Source organism: Apodemus sylvaticus, chromosome 17, assembly GCF_947179515.1.
Source record: "Apodemus sylvaticus chromosome 17, mApoSyl1.1, whole genome shotgun sequence".
Classification (NCBI taxonomy): Eukaryota; Metazoa; Chordata; class Mammalia; order Rodentia; family Muridae; genus Apodemus; species Apodemus sylvaticus.
Window position 1 is genome coordinate 5,177,660 of NC_067488.1, and position 15,792 is coordinate 5,193,451.

Sequence of the window (15,792 nt, forward strand, 5' to 3'; positions counted from 1 at the left end):
CGGAAGTGGGGACTGGGTGAGGCAGCGGAGGATAATGGCCGCTTTTCTCGCCTGCAGAGTGTGGTGATGGTGGTCTTTAGTGAAGACAAAAACCGGGATGAGCAGCTGAAATACTGGAAGTACTGGCACTCCCGGCAGCACACAGCCAAGCAGCGGGTCCTCGACATCGGTAAGCTGCCTGTCCCTCCAGGCTTCGGCGCCTTGCTGGGCTGGGAAACTCAACCAGTGTAGTGACCACGGCAGAGGCTGTGCTGCACTGTGCTGTGCCAGGCACCGAGGTGTGCATGTGACCTGTGACATTCAGAACAAGCTGAAAAGCAGCCAGGCTGAGCAGAAGCATTTCCCTTCCCCAGGATCAACTTATATAATAAGGATTGCAATGCTTTTGTAACACAATGACAGTTTCTAAAACATTTGCATGCCTTGTGTTTGAGCCATACAGGCAGTGAGCAGGTCGGGTAAACGCTTGTCCCCTTCTGCATGATGAGTCAGGCCCATAAGGCTCAAGGCCCCTCACAAAGGTCCCATGACTCTAGTGACCGCTAGTCCGTGGTTCTGTCCTAAATCCTTTCCTTCCTGCATAAACCTGATACAAGCAAAAGTCGGTGGTCAGGAAAATACCTTTCTGAGAAACTTGCCTGCCAGTCAAGAAGAAATAAGCCTGCAGAGTTCATTTTGTATATATTTCTGAATGCAATAGTTGCTCTCTAGAGATCAAGGAGTCCTGGACAACCAAGGGTCCAGACAGAAAGGCAGGTACTATGCTACCTAGTCAGTCAGCTAGCTCCTTGCCAAGGTTAGAAAGAATGGAGTACTGGGAGACAATCCAGGTAGCACCTGTGGGGCTGGAGAATCAAAGGGGGAACCACCCAGCAGGAACTGGGACCACAGAGGAAGCAGCTTTCTTTCCACTGGGAGGTGGAACCCCAGAGGAACTGCTGCCAGCCGCAAGCTCGGTGCCAGCGGGGTGGAGAAGTACCCAGGCTTTCCTGCTCCCAAGCTCCCTGCCTGGGCTTCTCAATCGGACTCAAGGCTGGGGAGCACAGGAGCTCCTCAGCGTTTGCAGGATCAAACTTCCTAGACATAGAGAAGAGTGGGAGAAACTGGAGAGGAGATCTCAAAATTTCGAGAGATTTCTTGAAAGTATCAGCAGTATATAGCAAACGTATTCTCATAAAGAATTCCTTTTCTCATAATTAAAGTCATAACCCCTTAGACTTTGGCTGTGGTCCTTATGGATGTAGGAAGAAGGCAGATTATCATTGTAATTTAATATCACAAAATATTAAGCCAGTAAAAGAATAAAAGGATACTTGCTTTCATGTCTTACATGGTGGGACAAAGGCTCCTTCCCTCAGGCCACCCTGGATAGCTCCTTGGACCAATCGTAGAGATTGTTAGCTAGTAACTAGGTTAATGTTGGAGAGTCACCGGAGAACTAACTGTTGGTATAGCCCGTTGACTGGGTCAGCTGTTCCCAGTCCTCATTTCTCTTACCCTCACATATACAGGGGGGGGGGCACACAAAGAAACACTAGCCAAATACTAATCTAATCAACAGGGAAACTGAGGCAAGGAGCAGTGTCTCCCTGTCAGGTGAATTATCCTCGCAATCAGCTCAAGTGCTGGGACAAGGACTGTTTTCCCAAGTCGAGCCAGTGTTCCGCAAGCCCGAGGCTGAGCACAGCTGTAGGAGAACGTGCTCTGACCTGTTCTGTAACCGTCCGGGTAGAACAGAGAAGCAATTTCATTTTATTTGAAAAGTTAGTCTTATAATTATTGCCCAAGAAAATGAGAGAAGCAATTAAATGGAAATATAGGCTCAGTTCAAATAAGGCAAATCATAAAGGTGCCTGGCTGGCATTGCCTGCTCGCCAGCTCCGACACTGTTCCAGGGTTACCTGCGCAGAGACCTGAGTAATTTCCCGCCTCTCTAGCCCTTCCAATAAATTTCTCTTTATTACCTCCCATTTGCCTCTATACTTTTCTCAGAGAGCCCCACATACCTGCATATGTAGATGCAGAGTGTGTGTGCACGAACATGTGTGTGCACACACAAACACAAACATACACCTTGCTGCACATAGGTGTATGTAGGCAAATAACATATATACTTACTCATGCAAAACAAGTAAGTCTAACAACATAAACAAAAAGACAGTTCCCCAATTTCTACCAGTGTCTGTGGTTGAGTCCATCCGAGACCTTGAGCTGGAATAAGAAACAGAGACAAGGCTTCTTTAATTAAAGTTCATTGTAGCTCTTGCCCTCTGCCTTTCTCTTTCCCCCCCTACTTTTCTACTCTTCTCCCTCTCACTGACTTTCTCTGCCTCTACTACCCTCTTAACTCCCCTCCCCATGCCCTGATTAACTCGAAATAATAATAATAATAATAAAGTTTATTGTATGTTAAAAAGAAAAAGTGTGCATGTGGCATGTGGGTGGGCACACATGGGTGTGCTACAGTGTCCATGTGATAGGCAGAGGCACTTGTGAGAATTGGCTTTCTTTTCACCATGTGGTTTTCTGGAGTTGAACTTATGTCTTCAGGCTTGGAATTGAGTGCCTTTACTGGCCATCTTGTTGACCTAAGCCTAAGTTTTGTTTTTTGTTTTTTTTTTTTAATTTTAAACATGGTTTCACTGCTGTTCTGGCTGTCCTGGAACTTAACTCTATACATCAGACTGGCCTCAGATTCACAGAGATCTGCCTGCCTGTCTTCCAAGTGCTGGGATTATAGAGGTGTGAGCCACCATCTCAGCAAGCTTGAGTTCTTCCCCCTCTCCCTCCCTCCTGAGACAGGGTTTCTCTGTGTAGTCCTGGCTGTCCTGGAACTCACTCTGTAGACCAGGCTAGCCTCGAACTCAGAAATCTGCCTGCCTCTGCCTCCCAAGTGCTGGGATTACAGGTGTGCACCACCACGCCCAGCTGAAGCTTGAGTTCTTAATCAACGATCTTTATAGTTGGGCATTATAGGACTCACAGCCCCTAAATGACATCTGCCACCGTTGTGAGGATGGGCACGAGTGTCTTCATCTCACTTTGTAGGGGGCTGGGATGACTAGCCCCCACCCCTGTTCTGTCTCTCTACTTCCACTCCTGGCCTGCCCATGGCCACAGGCCTTGCCCCTCCCACTAGAGCTTTCGCTTACCCAGCATGCCCCTGCACTCATGCCTCCAGATAGTCACTGGCTTGCATTCTGTATGGTGAGAGAACATTTTTGCCTCTCCTTACACAAGCTTACTTTACTTGGACCAGGTTTTCAGTCATTCTTTAAGGCTGCCCTGAGTTTCCTGGCTTCACCCTTTATGTGGAAAGGTGTTTTGTACTTCCCAAGGCTCAGAGAAACCCCAGGGTCCAGTCTGTTCCCGGAGAAAGAAAAGGACCTCAGGGCCAGGGCATAGGGCAGGGGGCTGCCAGTGTGGCCTCTGTTCCCAGACTCTTGGTTTTTCAGTGAAGCCGATTCTGCATGGTTTCCCCACTGCCCCAGGAGGCCTTGAGATGAACCGTGTTCCCTCATTTCCTTCAAACCCCAACAAGATCCCTGTCGCTGTGTCTTTACTTCATATCAGAACACGTGTCAACAGCTCACCCGTTGTTCATTCACATGTTTGTATGCCTCCTTTCCTCTCTTTCTAGAAGGCAGTCTCCCTGAGAGCAGAGCCTTGTCTGTTGTGTTCCTTCCTCTGCTCTGTGGTTAGCACGAAGCCGGATGTAGTGATGTACAGGCCGACGTGTGCGTAAGCTCTCAGACTGGTGGAAGGTCGGTCTGTCGGAGTGGACTGCGCCTTACTGACAGCTTCTCCTTAGGCACAACCTCCTTTGTTACAAGCTTTCTCTAGCCACCATGCACTAACTTTAAAAAATTCATTCTCACTGGGTGACGTGCACACGCCTGTAATCCCAGCCCTCGGGAGGCAGAGGCAGGCGGATTTCTGAGTTCGAGGCCAGCCTGGTCTACAGAGTGAGTTCCAGGACAGCCAGGGCTACACAGAGAAACCCTGTCTCAAAAAACCAAGGCAAACCAAACAAAAATCATCTTTAAAACAACCATTGTATTTTCTAAAAGCTGAGATAGGTGGGAGATGGCTGAGGTAAGAACTCCACCTCAGCCTTGGGGCGTGTGGGTGGATGGAAACCTAATGCCGAGGTTTCTCACTATCTGTGATCAGTGCTGCATCTCAGGGCCTGGCTGGCCCTTGTCTCTGGTCACATGTAGTGCATAGTGACAGAGGATGCCATCACTCTGTCACGGATGCTCTGATGCTTCCGTCCTTGCCGTCCAGGGCCGAGGACATTGTGCTCTCAGACTGTTGTGTAGGTCTGGAATATCTGAGAGCCAGGTCAGGTGTGTGGTTCTTATATGTTAGTTCATAAAATGTTTGGGGCGAGGCAGGAAGGGATAACACTGAGCCCCAGCTCCACAGAGGTCAGACAGATAGACAGACAGACATGCAGAGTTCTCTGCCAGCAGAAGCTCTTCCTTGTGAGCTCCTTGCATAATGGCAATTACTTCAGGTTGTAAATATGTTTCCATTCTGCTGCCCAAAAGCATTCCATGTAAACTCTGCCTCCCACTTGGAGAAGCCATATAAATGATATTTTGTCCTTTGATTGTCTTTAAACCTCATTATATTAAGGCATTTAGTCACTGACGAGTCCATTTTTTTCCTACACCAGCTTGAGGAAATGCATGCATACATTCATTCAGCTGATAACTACAGAGTGCCTTCTGTGGGCCAGGTCTTTTTCAGCCCTGGTGATTAAAATGTAATTAAGACAGGGCCTTACCCATCACATTACCCTCACCTAGATGCAAGAAGATGAACATCTGAGATGTTAAAAGGCGAGTTTCTCAGTGCAGGTATTTCTGAAGGGACGTCAAGGTCACGAGAGGTAATGCCGAGCTGAAGGATCTTGCATGCCAGACAGTGGCACCTGCCTGGTCAAATGGTCGAAATTAAAAAAACAAAACAAACTGACACTGGAAAACCACTTTATATATCTGTTAAGAAAGATAGGAGAGACTCCAGCACTCATGCATCCTACTGCGAGAGAGAGGGTCGATGGACCAATGCAGCGGGCACGGAAGGCGGGGGATGCAGAGGGTACGGTGGGAAGATGGAGTTTTAAAGAAGATCCGTGGTGATGTGAGAGTGACGGATATAGTATCCGCAAATGGAACTTGCTGATCTGCAGTTCTCAAGGGGCCCTTGGGTGACGCTGTCTCCACACAACACACACTGAAGCCTTAGTGAGTTGTAGTACTTGGTTTTGGAGCCATTGGATAAAAATTGTGGGTGCATGGACGGAGCTGGAGGATATCATACTAAGTGAGGTAACCCAGTCTCAAAAGATCAATCATGGTATGCACTCACTAATAAGTGGATATTAGCCTGGAAAACTGGAATACTCAAAACATAATCCACACATCAAATGAGGTACAAGAAGAACGGAGGAGTGGTCCCTGGTTCTGGAAAGACTCAGTGTAGCAGTATAGGGCAAAACCAGAACAGGGAAGTGGAACGGGGTGGGTGGGAGAACAGGGGGAGGGAAGGGGGCTTATGTGACTTTCCGGGAGTGGGGGGCCAGAAAAGGGGAAATCATTTGAAATGTAAATAAAAAATATATCGAATAAAAAAAATTCAATAGAAAAAAAAAGAATTGTGGGTATCTGTGAGAATTGTGATGGGAGAGTGAATTCTGGGCTAGCTTGAGGGGAAGGGCAGGAAAGGGACTGGCAGTTGGGAGGCCAGTGATGGTTAAGGACAAAACCAGGAGCTGAGATTCGGAAATGGGAAACAAGCCTCACCTGGTGACTGACTGGAGGTGAGGATGAGGAGGCGAGGGCCATGAAAGGGCAGCACAGCTCTGCCTGCTCCTTAGTCACTGTGCCTTACCCCTGCGGTGCCAAGAGAACACGTGGCCAGGTGCTGAGCTCAGGCTGGCGGATGCATATCAGGGCGAGTATTCACACACACAGCAGGCCGGCAGCTCCTGGGGCTCGTTCGTAACAGGAAGCTCCTAGGTTTGTAAGTGTGACCTGTGGAAAAATAGTGGAAGTGGACCCCAAGTCTACCAGTTGGCTGGACTTCAGGGTGTCCACTTGGAGTATGAGCGTCTTCCTGTTATCTTTCTTTTGATTTTTGGATTTTGGTTTTTTTGAGACAGGGTTTCTCTGTGTAGCCCTGGCTGTCCTGGAACTCACTCTGTATGTAGACCAGGCTGGCCTCGAACTCAGAAATCCGCCTGCCTCTGCTTCCCAGTGTGCTGGGATTACAGGCATGCACCACCACCGCCCGGCTCTGTTATCTTTCAAATAGGGAGACAAATGAGTTGAGATCTCACAATTCATATTAACATCATGAAAATGAAGCCACAGCTAGTCTGTGTCACTTCACACACACTCTCTCCTTGACACGACTCAGGAGTCTCTCATTGAACTATAGCTCAGTCCACCGTAATGCACATCGCAATCTGCCCAGTGGGGAAGCAGGGTTTGATGGCCATGGGACCATCAGTACTTCTCGGTGCCAACAAGTTGTCAATCTAACATGTTATAATTCAATCTCAGATTTAATTTTTGTTCACAGTCATATTTCCTGTCTCAGAGTTTATTAGGTGTAGTGTTAATAGTAATCCTGTAATTATATATTTGATTTTCAGTTATTAGCATGTCATTATAGGATTTGTGAATGTGTGTGTCCCAATACAAATCAATTTCTTCCTTTCTTTCTGTTTTAAGACAGGGTTTCTCTGTATGTCCTGGCTGTCCTAGAACTCACTCTGTAGACCAGGCTAGCCTCAAACTCTGAGATCTCCTTCCTTCTGTCTGCTGAGTGTTGGGTTAAAGGAGAGCACCATCACTGTCTATCCGAATTTCTTCTTAAAAGCCAATTTAAATTTGTGTCCCATTATAATAGTTTGCTGTGAAGGAAGATGTTTGTATGACAGTTCAGTTGTAATGACATGATACTCAGTTCTGTGTGACTGTGTTTGAAGATCAGAGGAGCCTTCCAGAGGAGACTCAAGCCCAGAGTCTGCTGGCCACTGTCAATTATTTAGCTTGGAGCTTCTGCATTAGACTCATGCAAATAGAAACTGTATTCAGATTAAATCTTACCCCTCCTTCCCCTCCCAGGTTTTCTGGAGGATTCTGGCTCTAGGGTGCTGTGTTCCTGAGCCTCCTTACAGGTAATCAGGTATGCAGACGTCAGGGAAGATAGATTTTATGGCCCAAGGAAGACTTGGACATGAGAAGCTCTGGCCACCGGCCCCTTCTTCATTTACCTGAACTCAGGGCTGTGCTAGCCTCAGAACGTTAAGACCTCCCCCATTCCACAGTCTGGACAGTGTGGGCTTGTCTCCTAGCAATAAATTAAGTTCATCTTACTACGTTCTTTAGGCTGCTTCCATTCTTCTAAACATACTTAAGCTTGATTATAAAATAAAACAAAAGTGTGAGAACGCAACCTGTGAGGGCTGAGGATAGAAGTGTCTCTGAGCACAAAGCCAGAGGGCAGGCAGACCTGTTTCCTCTGTAGAGCCAGATGTGAAGGGTGGGTGGGGGGGAGGGCAGGAATCTCCCAAACCTCCGCATGCTGTGTGAGAAAGGCTCTGCTTTAGAGGGTGGTGCTGCGGTTTCTGAAAATTCCTTTTCATCTTTAGCTTTGGTTGGGAAATACTGATGTGATAAAAGCATCATCAGGTGCGAAGGTTAGGTATTTAAAAGTTATAAGATGTAAGTACTCCTTAAAGCTTGATGCTTGTGCAGACAGAAAATAATGCTTGGTAATATAGGCCCACTGTGGGCTTCTGTTTATTGCATGCTTGTCTCAATTTGAATCTTAGCAACTCAATGTGTCTGGGGCATCACCCCTGGGGAGACCCCTTTCTCCTTTCCTCCCTGATATGAGTGGCCCTGGGCTCCCCCTTTCCCTCCACAGAGAAGGCTAAGGTGAGGAACAGCATTTACAGCCCCCAGACATTGGGACTGATTCCCAAACTCCAGCCCTTGGTCCCTCACGGGTCTCCCTCATCCCAGATTTCACACTAGATCTTAATGCAGTCATGTCTAAAGTCAGGGCAATGTCTTCTAGAAACTTCAGTGCTGCGTCTGCAGGGACATTTTCACCTTTCTGCCTTCCCGAACTTATTCCCAACTTCCTTGTTCTCCATGGCTCTACTCGATTCGGGCCTTCCCTTCTCCACCTACAAGACCGCTCACTTACGACCAGGTCCCCAACCTCCCCCACTTGAGCGATTCTTCCTGAGTTTCTCTGTAGAGTAGGCAGCCCCTCCTGGATCAGGATTGTGTCAGCCATTACAAGTTTGACTGGCAGCTTCATTCTGTCCGTCCACTTGATGTCCAGTTATTTGAATGAACAGAGAATTTCTTTTCAACCTTTAAGTACCCAGCACCTGGTACATAGCAGGTTTTCAACCAATGTTGAGCAGTTAACGAGTGTTAGGGACATGAGTATCCAGGGCGTTTTGGTCAGCCTGAGTTTGTCTAGTTAACAAGGAAGTGTGCTTGGGGTCGGACTCATCTCTTTAATATGGATTCATTTTGGGGTCATTTCCCTGGGGGAGGGGGGGAAAGCGAGTGAAAGCCAGGGATCCACCTGGCTGTCAGTCCGCAGCTGCTGACCACCTCGCTGCTTGAGAAAGCATTGTTCACTGGCTTGGACAGCTGGTGAGCTCCAGGGATCTATCTGCCTGTCTCTGTTTCTCTAATACAGGGTTGCAAGCGTGTCACCACACTAGGGTTTGGTTTGCTTGTTTGTTTGTTTTAAATCTAGGTTCAGGGGAATTGGATTTGGGTCCTGATGCTGACAGGGCAACCATCTGAGTAAGCGATTGGTCCTCCAGCCCAGCGGTGCGCTTTCTTGTATTAAGCTGCCCTTTTATTACACACCAGGTTTTCTTTTTTAAATGAAGGTAATGATTTAATCACTTAGAGTAACAACATAGTGCACACTAATAAACTAGGGGAGATTCTCCTTTTAAACCTAGCTAGAAAGTATTAGTTTTACTGGATCAAACAAATGGGGAATTGTTTAAAAGCAATCCAAAACAAAGAGGCTAGATTTGGAAAGTGGAAGCTGAACCTCTCTTTGCTGTTCTGAGGAGCCTTGTTTACCCTGGTCCGGATCGTTATTGCTTAATGAGCCTTTTCTAATAAACAGCTGTTCTTTTCCAGGGAATATTGGAGCCCAAATGGCTAACCAGAAGGAATGTTCCATGGAGGACTGGGGTGTAGTGGATTCCTGAAGACAATCCCTCTCCCCCTTTTAATGAGAGGGTGGAACTGCTCCTTAAACAGACAGTGCTAGATGATAATGAGAATTCAGTGCACGCGCATGCACACGTGCTCACACCCTACCCCACCTCCCCACCCCCACACTAGCCTGACAGACCCACGCGTTTAGGGCTGTACTCTGCTTTTTCTTCTCCTCTCTCCTTCCCTCTCCTGCCCCTCCTTTGCTGGACACCGAGGCGTTTGCCATTCCCATGTGGGTAGGGGGCTAGCTCACACAAGCCATGTAACTTTCCGAGGCCAAGGCACTCAGGTGGCTAGATGCTGGGGTCACCCTTGTAAGGCAATCAAAAGTTAGCAAAGGTTTTCCCCTTTTGGAGGACAGATCTAACTCTTCCGAAGGTGCATTTAAAAGAATAGCATTTCAATCTTGAAATAATATCAAAATCCCGTAATAATAGAAGAAAATGAGTAAAATTAAGCAGAAACAGCATGAGAGACGTAAACTGCACCATCTATGTGGTCAGCCATTGTGACCCCTGAGCACATCCCCCCCTTCCCTCGGGGAACAGGTTCACCTTCCCGTGTCTACAAGCTAGTCTGGTACATGTGACTACAGCATGGGGAGACTGTACAGGATGGTGGAAGATGGAAGTTAATGTTACCATATCCCTCGTCCCTGAAGGAATTAGGCTCCATCAGTTTAGTCACCACGAGTGATCTAGATGTCATTTCTCTGAGGGTCTGCTTGCTTCAGCTCTGGACCACAGCTCTCTCTCTGTCTATATCTACATCATCTATATCTACATCATCTATATCTACATCATCTATATCATCTATATCTACATCATCTATATCTACATCATCTATATCTACATCATCTATATCTACATCATCTATATCTACATCATCTATATCTACATCATCTATATCTACATCAATCATCTATATCTACATCATCTATATCTACATCATCTATATCTACATCATCTATATCGTCTATATCTACATCATCTATATCTACATCATCTATATCTACATCATCTATATCGTCTATATCTACATCGTCTATATCTACATCATCTATATCTACATCATCTATATCTACATCATCTATATCGTCTATATCTACATCATCTATATCTACATCATCTATATCTACATCATCTATATCATCTATATCCACATCATCTATATCTACATCATCTATATCTACATCATCTATATCATCTATATCTACATCATCTATATCTACATCATCTATATCATCTATATCTACATCATCTATATCTACATCATCTATATCATCTACATCATCTATATCTACATCATCTATATCTACATCATCTATATCTACATCAATCATCTATATCTACATCATCTATATCTACATCTATATCTATATCATCTATATCTACATCATCTATATCTACATCAATCATCTATATCTACATCATCTATATCTACATCATCTATATCTACATCAATCATCTATATCTACATCATCTATATCTACATCATCTATATCTACATCATCTATATCTACATATCTATATATCTATATCTAATCTAATCTATATCTATATCTATATACCTTTCAAGGTTTTGAGAACAATGAAATGTTTCATAGGACCTTAATTCTTGAGATTCTTAGCAATAGTATGAAGTACAATCATTTGAGAAAATTGTTTCTGTTTTCTTTTACCAATCAGTTGGTTTTCCCCACTTTTTTTCCTGAAACTGTTTGCTATGGGGTGGGAATAGGCCAGAGTTTGTGCTGGAGGGAACATGGTAGCTCTTCTAGGATACTACAGCTGCTTGCAGAATAGGTTTTGGTTCCAGGTTTGATGACTGCTCATTCCCATTTCTACCTCACAAAGCAGCAAAGCATCAACTGATGAAATGGAGGATGGAGACCTGGGGCAAATGCCGAACAGTTCCCACCACACAGAAGTATAAATTAACACCAACGCACAAGTTGTTGTATCTTTATTCGTCCAGAAAACTCTCAGAAGGTGTCAGGTGCTTTTGTGTGGTCCACAGATTAATGTTGTAGGCCAGCAACAAAATAGTAAAACTACTTAGACCAGTCAGAAAAATGCCTGTCTGGCCAAGCTGATTAGGTGTGTAGCTGCAGCCAGGGTGTACACAGAGGCTCATGTGTATGGTATGTATCGTTGGATATTTATGCACAGGATGTGAACTGTCACCGATGTCACTTATTTATTACTACTGTTTTGAAGTCAAGTTTGGGGATAAGGGCACTTGTGTGTATGTATACATGATCCAAACTCAGTCTTCATATTTTGCATAGTAAACACTTTACTCATGAGTCCCAGGACTAGACTTTAAATAGTATAAAGAATAGCATATGTGGAACATAGTACTAGTCTAAAATACAAAATGTTTTTTTAATTTTGTTTATATTATTGTAGTCTGAAATCTGTAATATATATAATTCCTGCCCTAGAAATGAGACCAAACGTGTCTTAGGGTTTCCTTTGCTGTGAGGAGACATCATGACCAAGGCAACTCTTAAAAAGGACAACATTTAATTGGGGCTGGTATACAGGTTTCATACATTATCATCTAGGCAGGAAGCATGGCAGCATCCAGGCAGGCATAGTACAGGAGGATCTTAGATTTCTATATCTTGATCGGAAGACAGCTAGGAGGAGGGTCTCAAAGCCTAGTTCCACAGTGACACACTTCCTTCAACAAGGCCACACCTCCTAATTGGGCCACTCCCTGGACCAAGCATATTTAAACCACCACAAAACACAAGAAAAATATTAGGTTTAGTGCAAAGAGAGTCCTAAGAAGGATGTCCTCCTAACTTAGACCAGGAAGGCTCTTATGTAGGCCACAGTGAGCAGAACAATGGTATATTGAGTACTACAGTTTAAGAACACCAAAGAGTCATTGTTGCTCACATTGTGTATTCATAACCTTACCACCAACATTCTGGATTGTGTACTGAAAAGATGCACACTTGAAAGATTTTATGTCACCGAAGCCAAAGGGGTTTGGCTTTGTGTATAGACGGCTTTGTAGGTGTAGTCCCAGGTCAGCTCGTAATCCCTTAGTGAGGTTGTCATGTGTCTCCAAGAATTGTTGTTGGAAACCCAATCTCTAGTCTGTGTGCTGATGTGTTTGAGGTGGGAGGTCGTGAGAGGCTGGTGAGAGAGGCTGGCATGTCCCCTCTGTCACCATTCACTATGATGAGGACAAAGCCCTTATCACTGCCGGTTGGGCTCAGCCTTGAAAACTCCAGCTGTTTTTGTTTGTTTGTTTGTTTTAAAGCAATTTACTAAAGACAATGGTATTCAGTTGCAACAACAGAAAACAATAAGACAGACGCATGCCGAAGAGGTATTTAGCGTGCTTATATTTTTCTTTGCAGGTGAGGTTATAGACAAAGGTTCATGGTCGTCTGCATGATGTGTATGTATTTAGCACAGAGCCTAGCTCACATTTGGCTCTGTGTGTGTGTGTGTGTGTGTGTGTGTGTGTGTGAGAGAGAGAGAGAGAGAGAGAGAGAGAGAGAGAGAGAGAGAGAGAGAGAATGGTGGGTATTATTTGTTCATGGACTAGGACCAAACAATGGAAATGATTTGGTACTTGTCAAAAATCAGCTCAGGTGTCAACATACTCAAGGACACCGACCCAGGTTACCTGTGACTCGTTAAGAGTGCTCTGTGGAAAACAACAAGCTTGTTGGTGAATTCTTACATGAGTCACACATGCCTTAAAATGGTGCTTTTTTGATTTAGAAGAACAGAGGAGGGGGGACTAAAGAAAAGTTTGAGCTTCTTCCATCTTTTCTAAATCAGAGTTGCGTGTCCTGAGATGATCTGCTCTCTTTCATGTGCTATCTTCCCAGGCTGCAGATGGGGGACACAGATGTTCAGAACAAGTGAGGTCAGGTATGGTTCATTGTCCACCATGGAGAAGCAGCTATGCATTCTTTAGATACTGCCTTTGTTCTCAGAGGTAACTCATGGAGGGTCAAGGAGAAGAGTTCATATATGCGCCCAGGTGTCCACAGCTGATATACTTGTTTGCTGTATGTCTCCCATCTATCACCCTGACGGTAGACCTGTTGACTCAAAGTTCCAGGACTTGTCTACCATGCCACAGTCTTAGCTTTAAGCAAGCAACTGTGTGTTGAGGCTCTGTGGCTCTGAGCCGAGCTGGCCGGGCTCCTGGGTTGTCTCCAGCATTCCGCCCTCATTATTCCACTAGTCCAGACAGAATCTGCAGCTCCCAGAAGAGTACCGTCGTCTGTATTAATTACACCAGTCTGTTTAATCTCCAACAATATATATATATATAAAATAATTAAAGGGGGGCAGTTATAATTCTCCAAGCGCACGGGGCTTAATTAAGGCGCAGGCAGGGGGTGGTGGTTCCTTTGACTGTCATCCAGCATCACAGTGTTCTTACCATCAGTGTGAGGAGCCTGAGCCTTCAAAAGTCTGAATTAAAACAAAATACCCAATTAACAGACTGCTCATTATCTGCAGAAGATAAAAGTAAAAGATAACAGAAGGATTCACCATCATACCTCCTGCGAAATTAAAAGTTGCGTCTCATAATTTCTATGTAGAATATAACTTGCCAGAATTGAATATGGGAAGTGTAGGCATACTCAGTACCTTCTGGCACACATGATAAAACGTAAGCATCGTTTTTCCACGGCACCAGTGCCTTTGATTTTCTTAGATGGGCTAGCTTGAACTTCTCCCTTAGCTTTCTTCTGCTTGCAGGGTCTGGAAATGTTTTCTCGTTTGTCCTCTCCCTGCTGAAGCGCCATGCCCCTGCCCTCCTTTGTTAAGTAACTTCCCATGGTCCCCAAGCACCCAGGTTCCCTACCTCCTTCACCAAATGTCCCCTCAGCACCTCAGAAAACAGTTGCCATTGGAACAGGTGCTGTGCTATCAATATCTGCCAATGATTTATGGTTGGAATTGTACAAGTGTGGCTCTTGGTATCAGACAGACATGACTTCAAATACTAGTTGATTAGTTTCCAGCTTTGTGACTTCCACAGATAGCTTGCCTTTTCTCTAGGAGAGAACATGCCGATTCCTACCCCAGGAGTGATTGTAAGAACAGAGACAAAGGACCTCAGAGCTCACTGTTGGCACAAGGTCTGCCAGGCTTGAGTGTGCACGTCCTCAGCACGGGCACAGTTACCATCCAAGAACCCTTGGGCTTGAGTGCCAGGCAGTGAGGGTGGTCATGTCTGAATGTCCCTGGTTAGATAACTGGTCCCCCTTTGTATAGTTCCATCATGAGGAGAAGGGAGAAGTATAGACTGTTACATGGACCTCATAAATAGAGATGAATGTGCTTCCTCAAACCGCATGTGGCGTGGTCTGAAAGTACCCAGAAGATCCTCTCTGTTTTGCCACAGCACCAAGACTTCTCAAGTGTAGAAAAGAGCAAAGACACTCACAAACCCCGTGTGAGAGCTGGCAGAAATGTCATCTTGGCCCCACGCCATGCTCGCCATGCTCAGGGACAAGACTCAGGCAGCAGCCTGTATCCCACCCAAGCCCTCTGCTGCCTCTACTGGCCTCCAACCGTGGAGGATCTGCTCCTCAGATAGTCTAAGCCCTGGGACTGCTGGGGGGCGGGGCGTACCCTGACACGCCCTGCAGAATGTCTGTGGCCATGTGTTTCCATACTACTTGCCCTGACTTGTACATCTGGGGCAGGGTAACCTCAGCCTGGAGATTCCGACTTGATGGCTAGCACCATAGCATCAAAGGGACCAGTTTCATTAGAATTACTCATCGCCCCATTCCAAGTATTTTGGTATGCCTTGCTAGCTGCATATTTAGTTCTTTTGTGTATAAATTACCATAATAAGAACTACCTTCATTCTGCTTTTCTGTTTTTGATGGGCAAGAAACATGAGAAGAGAAAACTCAAGATTCATTTGAAAAAGCAAGTAGATTTAAGATAATTATCTTGGTTCTTTATATTTATGTGTTTGTTTGTGTTCTGGTCCCTGTATTGCAAAAGCTATAAGATCAGGGACCCAGTGAGGACAGTTCCTGGCACAGAGTAAATGTTTTGGCTATTGTGGTTGTTGCTTGAGCTATGTCAGAAGACTCTGGTGTGTTTATATTACAGTCGGTATGAAACCTTTTCCTTTTTCAGCCTTTTTTAAAGGGGGGAAATTAAGACTGGAAAACTACCGCCTTGTGATGTAGGAATCCACCATGCCGCAGTGCTCAGTCTAACTACCTTGGTTTGCCTCAGTTTCCAGAAGAGACATTGCTGTCTTATTCACAGCCGGCCTTCAGAGTGCTCTTCACTCGATTCCAGGATCATCTCCCAAGGCACTTGGTGAAGAATCAAGGAACTGGGTTTTAAATCAGCGTTCTTCTTTTCTCTTAGAAATGGGAGCGTTTGTTGGCTTGCCTTTCAAAAGCACAGGCGCGTGTTCACAACCATCCCACTGCGTCTGCGCAGTGCCTCATTAGAAACTCTAGGGTGGAATGTTGATTTTTTTTTCTTTC

General features: G+C 45.3%; 1 protein-coding gene across 1 annotated transcript in view; it reads left to right on the top strand.

The window, feature by feature from the left end:
- Nucleotides 1-15,792, top strand: part of Grhl2 (grainyhead like transcription factor 2) — a 102,292-nt gene that overhangs the window by 28,666 nt on the left and 57,834 nt on the right. Inside the window, exon 7 of the mRNA XM_052161447.1 lies at nt 58-169. Within this exon, the coding sequence (XP_052017407.1) occupies nt 58-169 (112 nt within the window). The remainder of the gene's footprint in view (nt 1-57; nt 170-15,792) is intronic.